Here is a 6,617-nt window from a genome sequence, read left to right as displayed (position 1 = left end):
ATTCTGTAATTGAAGGTCCACTCAACCTAACTGCATTTCTTCTTTAATTTTTTTATTCTGCAACGTACAATTCTTTCAAGATCCTGTTTAATCGGAGAACCAAATCTAAATTTATATAAACTGTGTCATGTGTCCAGCATGTAGATCGGAACCTAAGGGAGGAGAAATGGTCATTAAACAGCAACATCAACTCACCTTTGCAGCATGTTTATAATAAACAAACAGCAGCTGAATTTGATGTAATGAAGAGGACTGAAAAATGGCACAAGAATAACACATTATACCTAGGTGCTGAAAGTGTATCAGTTTCTTTTCCAATGGCAAGAATGCTTCCCTGTGTTTGCCTGGTGAGAGAGCAAGCATTGCTCAAGCACACTCCCCAAAAACCACCGAGATGGCTATTCCACAGTGTGATTTATTGTCATGGGACAATATTTCCAGTGCAATCTGATTACCAAGGCAGCGTTTCTGATTCAGTGTTCCCATCAGAGGGTGTGAACCACAGAACAATCATTTTCTTTCTTCAATCCTTGAAATTAGGTCATTTTAAAATCAGCAGATAAAAACCTTGCTAAAATGGAAGGTCTAAAACGTCCGGTGTAACCAAGATAGAACTGAAAATGAACTGTGATATTACAAACTCTTTCACAGTTAAAACCAGATTTTTTTTTCCTCCATCTCGCCTAAAATGGCAGCACAAAGACAAATAATGTAATCATATCTTTAAGAGAGATGACATTTACTCTCTAGAAGATGCTGGAAATGATCCAATATAGGCAAAAAAAATGTTTCATCAGAAGTGTGTGAAATTTATTCTTGTAATGGGGGTAAAATGAAACTTGGAAGAGTTAAAGACTAAAGATTCTACCAGGACCATCTGGTAGGAACTGATAGCAGAACCATGAACTTCTGTAATTAGTGGCCTTGGAAGTTATCAGCAAAAAGAGCTCAGATAAAAACAGCTTATAAGAATATTTGTACCAATTATTTATTTCTTCCCCCAAAACACAAATTAATAAAAAAAAAGGGAAAAAAGCAGATTTTTTTTTTCTAGACCTGGATAAAAGAATTATAATTTTCAACAGGTAGTTTACAATCAGTGGGAATAAACAAGCAGTCCAGGTTTCCTGATTGATCCATTCAGGGTGTGCTCAGTAGCTGTCTATCAAATGACTTTATTTACAACTCAGCATCATCCTGCAGTAGATCTGGATCTTCATCATCCAGTAAGAGGTCAGCATCCATAACTTCATTCTCTTCCATGACATCACCCAGATCCGGAACAACATCATCATCAATGTCACCAACATTTTCAACATGTTTAACCAAACTCATGTGATCCAGGGGGATCAAACTATGCCCAGCTGGCCCAGTAGTTCTTGCAATAGTGGCTGCCATTTCTGCTGCCACAGCAGCTTTCTGAGCCTTCTGCCTTTGCTGTTCTTCTTGTTGTCTGTGAGTCTTCATATGAGCATTGCGGCTTTTGATTTTGAAGAAGACCCTAAATTTTAAAGGGAAAAAAAACCAGATTAAAATGCACTGCTTTTGATGAAGTGAGCCAAAAAAGACTCAACAACTTATCAGTACATTTGCTTCCTTGTCCTGAAATAGCAGTCAGTGAAGTCTGCAATGCCATGGTGTGAATTTCAGGGACATATTACCAGATTTATACATCCTGATGGTATCAAAATGGCCTACTCTGATTTTGCCAGAGGTAGTTTGTAGCTCCCACACCTGCTTCAGTGTCTATGCACATCCTAATTTTCCCTCTATTGGTTTCACAACCATCTTGCACAACAGGGAAAATGTGAAGGATTACCATGTTAGGATGGACAAACTCAAGTAGAGAAACACAGAAAAAGTTGCCCACTGTCACATTCAAGTCTGTGATGAAGCAGGAAGCTGGCATGTTAGATGTAGAAATTCTAGCAGGTAAGTGGGAAATGGGAGTAAATACTGCAGGGGGCATCTAAAATGTCATGCAAACCTACCTCTGAAAGTTTTGGTAAGAGAACATATCATCTAGGGGGCAAACTTCTTCCAAGACAATCAGAACAAAATACAAAGTTTTTTTCACAGCACTGCTGATCTGGAATCTAAATAGGCAGAGGCGATGCTGTACTGCAGACAGTCACACTTACCTGCCACACTCCTTGCAAGGAAAAATTGTCGTTGGGTCGGTCTCGCCGCTTGTTGTGCTGTGGGCAGGTGAGCTCTTGATGGAGCAGTATCCGCTCTGCGTACCAGATTTCTGCTTAGTGCCAGGAATGGTGCAGCGTGTTTTTGTCACCTGGTTCGTACCTCCGTGAATGCGAGCGTGGCCATTCAGCGCTTGTCGGGAACTGAACACCTGGCAGGGAGCAGGGTGGAGGGGAGGGAAGAAAAACAGCACACACGAAACAATAAACCCCATGAAATCACGAGAAAACAAGGAACTGCAGAAAGTAGGATGCTGAATGCGTATCACAACAGAACAACTGTACAGGTCTAATATGCACCATCTACTCACTCAAATGGTGCTTGCTTTCAGCAATATACCACTATAGTTGAAGATAGTCACAATAAAACAAAGCAGTGAGCTATCCTATTATTAAAACTGTATAACCTAACTGGAGCTGTTGCCATATAGTATTTCCAACTGGTACATCATCTCAGAATTCAGTTTTCTGTACAGAACAGACTGCTTATATTTTGTGGGGTGGGAATTAAAAGCAGCCAAAATCACAATTCACTGGCCTACACATACAACCACCACCACCACCCCCCTCTCCCCCTTAAATATACCAAACACACATACAGCGCCACAGTTTGGCATTTCACAGATGAAGGAGGATGAAGACAGTGAAAGACCCTGAACGGCAGGTACATCTATAGGTCCAACAAGAGAGATTGCTGGTGGGTCAGGTGACTTCTGCATTTCCCTTTCTTCCTTTCTGTCTTCTTCAATCTCCTCATCTTCCTCTAACACTTCCTCTTCTCCACTTGTCTAAAACAGACAGTGCATTTAAGGAACACTAGAAATATGGGCAAAGATAGCACAGATAGTAGGGCATACACATTTATGGAACAGCATATTGTTTAGTCACGTGTGCTTCCCAGTATCAGTATTTCTTCCCATCCTGAATGAACTTCCGGTCTTACTGGAGGTACCACCCCTTAATGGATAAGCTATAGCACATAAAGCTTCTCTGCAGTACTCCAGGCAAGACAGCCTCTGTATGTATTAGGGAGCTGTGACTCCAAGGATCTAGATGCCAGGTGCAGTACTGTCCTCCTGCCATCAGAAAGGCCATGTACACTGTACTTGTAGTCAAGTTACTTTAACAAAACCCCAAAACAACCAACCAAAAAAACCCCAACCCACAAACCAACACATCCCAAGTGGCATGTGTACTGGAATGTTAGAGCAGCCTTTAGGAGCACACTCAGGCACAGGGATAATATACAGAGCTTTCTCTGGACTAAAATTAGATAATGCACTTTTATCTGGTTGCAGTCCAGCCACACAAATCTTGGTGTTGCTGAGGTCACGAAATGTTCATACATAACTTAACAAAACCTAGAGTTATGGAATAATTTCTATTGGAAGATACCCATGTCACCTAATTCAACCTCTTCCTCCAAACAGGACAAACAGAAATTATCAAGTGTTAAACTTTCTCATCTTCTTTCAGACTTACCAAGCATTCATCTCTTTTCTTCTCTAAACGTGTTCTGTGTTTCCGTCCCAAACGCAAGATTTTCTTCCATGTATAGTAGTATTCCACACATTGTGCAACTGTCTTAGACTTAACCTGTAGTTAAGGAATTGCAGAATTCCTTAGTCCAGTCTTAATTTTTTGCTTTCATTCAACACAATTTTAATATATTCCAAGAGGTTTATTCCTCAAACATTCAAAGGATGAAAAAAAAAAAAAAAGCAGTTTGACTGCAACAGGAGCATTATTGTAGAATAATTATTTTTTAAATTTTTTTAGTCAAATTTGCGTTGACTTTTTCAACTTCAGTAGATTTCTCTGGGATTCTCTAAAGTCCAGACAGAAAATGACTCAGAATGTACTCTTGTAGCTCAGTTATACAGTACCACTGAGAAATCCAAGAAGTAAGACTTAAGCATAAACCCACATATTTTTCAACATTTGAGCTAACAAGTAGGGTACTGTGCCCTGAAACTTATTAACTTTGTCCTTTCTGCTTTGTGGCAGACCATGAAAAGTAAGCCCAAACATGTTTTCTCATTAGTAACAGGTTTCAACCCTTTTTGGCACCAGGTTCAATGCCAGTGACTCTGGCACCTTGTAACAAACTGCCAGAGAACACCAAGACGATAATGGAAAACCATACTTGTCCCACACATAAAATGCCATGATTTGGATTCCAGGTGTGAAAACTTTCACATGTAATAACAAGAGGAACAAATTTTTTTTATTTGTAACTGTTTTTTACTGGTATCTAATGCACAAGTATATACAATGACTATACCACTCCTATCGGTGTTCTTGTAACCACTGCTGCCTCTGTGCCTGCAATCAGCTGGTCTGGTACTGGTGGGATAATGAACAGAATAGAGCAAAAGGAAAAAAAAAACCCAGAAATTGATAGAATAGAAATAACCTTACCATTTTCTGTACAAATATGAAATCTTTGCTGTAGGTGGACAATGCCTCTTTGAACAGTCTCCTTTCTTGATGTGTCCATTTGTCAGAGCCTTAAAAAGAAAGTGAAATCATTATGAACGATAAAACTCACCCCCTTTACGTTGATGCCATATCTGAAATGAGAACCAGGAAGGCTCAGGCACATGAGTGATTGCCGCTACCCAAATACAAGCATGGGTGTACTGACACAGACCTAAAGTCCATCTAACCAGTATTTGGTTCCAGCAGTGGTGACAGGCAGTTGCCTAGGAAACAGTAAGATCAGGGCAAGCAAATACAGTACATCTCCCTAATTTTTCCTAATCTCTGACCACAGGGGATTTCCTGAGTCTGTTGCAATTTGCTTATTTAGTAACTACCCTTGTAAGTGGCTGAGCCACTCTTCCTTTCAACCAATTAAACTTCTCATACTCAAAACATCCTTTGCCAAGGAGTTTCACAGGTCAGTGGACCCTCTGCATGAAGAGCCATCACTCTTTCTTTGTTTCCTGGCTCCCAGTAGATTCACTGGATGACCCTTCATTCTTTAAGTGGAGGAGAAAGTGAACCCAACCTTGACCACCACCTCCACGCTATTCAAAATTCTGTGCCCTATCACTCCCAAACTTTTGATCACTACTACTATCCCCCTCTGAACCTTTTCCAATACTAAAACATTCCTATAAAGACAAGAGGACCAGAAAGGCACACAGAAGTCCACATAAAATCCAGACTTTCACTGTGGCATCACCGTGTGTTCTATCCTCTTAGCACTTGACTATTTTTTAGCTGTTGTAAAATACAGCAGATACTTTCTTAGAACTAGCATTACAATCCCAAACTTTCATTCTAATTGAGAAGTACCACTACAGAGCTCATAATTTCCTATGTAAGGCTTGAATTGTTTATTCCCATGTATGCCACTTTACATTTGAAGACACAGAAGTTCATATATCCTTTTGTTCTCCTTTTGTAAGATCCTTTTTTAAGATCCTTTTGTAATATCCTTTTGCAGCTCTTCACTTGCATGGTTTGGGATAAAACATTTAAATCCTCTGTGGCAGAGGTCACAAGTAGGTAGAGACTGTAGCAGTGTGCAATATGCACATTGTGGTTTTCATTATTTAATGAAAGCTGTATATAAAACTTCTGAATATTGTTATTCTGTGTTTGGTCCCCTGGCCTAACTGCCCATGAAAATGTGAAATCAACATTTAAATTGAACTGAATTTATGCTTTCTCAATATTAGTCAAACAGAAGGAACACAGGATTGCTCTACAGCACTGTTCTGTTTGTTAGGAGTGGGCAGAATTACATACATTAAAGGAAGGATATGCAAGTAGTCATAAAGTGGATGCCTTTGAAATGACTTACACCACGAGAAGATTCTACTTCAGTCTGAGAATTTCTGAAAAGTCTAAAACTTTTATGAAAAGAATTCCCTAATATTCTTGTCAATGTTACTGCTCTCCATAGAAAAGCTTGTCTCTGTGCTGATTTCAATTAACTTGGGTCTTGGGACCACACACGGTGTTGAACTCTACAAGTTACTTTTGTCTAAAAAAAAAAAAAATCAATGTTATTAACTACAAATGTTTTGTTTTTTAGCATCAGCTCCCAAGCTCCATACAAGCTCAGAGTAGGTATCTCATCACTCCTTTATATGCTGAAAACTACAAAATTAACTTTTCTGCAACCTGTTTTCTGTAGGCTCTTCCAGTACTACTAGGATATAAGAATGCATTAGCTATTTCCAAAGAGATTTACACTTAAAGATCTCTTAAGCATCAGAAAATGGCACTGGCTTCAAGCCACGAGTTTTACTTATTCTGTTATCACCCAGAGATATTTCTGCTGACACACTGCCTTTCCATCTTTTCCCACTCTGAACCAGCATTATTTCCTTCTTACACAAGTCGTCAGTCATTTGCCTTTACCCTCCCTTTGTGAGGGGGTAAATGCACTCATTCAGTCCAGGA

General features: G+C 39.5%; 1 protein-coding gene across 6 annotated transcripts in view; it reads right to left on the bottom strand.

Annotated features, from left to right (window-relative positions):
- Positions 1–970: 970 nt before the first annotated feature.
- TRERF1 (transcriptional regulating factor 1) overlaps positions 971–6,617 on the bottom strand; it is a 98,563-nt gene continuing 92,916 nt past the window's right edge. For all 6 annotated transcript variants that reach the window (XM_058836115.1, XM_058836116.1, XM_058836114.1 and 3 more), the window contains 5 exons: positions 4,620–4,708; positions 3,681–3,794; positions 2,798–2,986; positions 2,142–2,350; positions 971–1,501 (listed from right to left, as the gene is read on the bottom strand). In XM_058836115.1, coding sequence (XP_058692098.1) covers positions 1,180–1,501; positions 2,142–2,350; positions 2,798–2,986; positions 3,681–3,794; positions 4,620–4,708 — 923 coding nt within the window. In that variant the 3' untranslated portion in view covers positions 971–1,179. The remainder of the gene's footprint in view (positions 1,502–2,141; positions 2,351–2,797; positions 2,987–3,680; positions 3,795–4,619; positions 4,709–6,617) is intronic.

Source organism: Poecile atricapillus, chromosome 3 (genome assembly GCF_030490865.1).
Source record: "Poecile atricapillus isolate bPoeAtr1 chromosome 3, bPoeAtr1.hap1, whole genome shotgun sequence".
Classification (NCBI taxonomy): Eukaryota; Metazoa; Chordata; class Aves; order Passeriformes; family Paridae; genus Poecile; species Poecile atricapillus.
The sequence above is the reverse complement of the archived record's forward strand: the minus strand, read 5'-3'. Positions and strand labels throughout refer to the sequence as shown.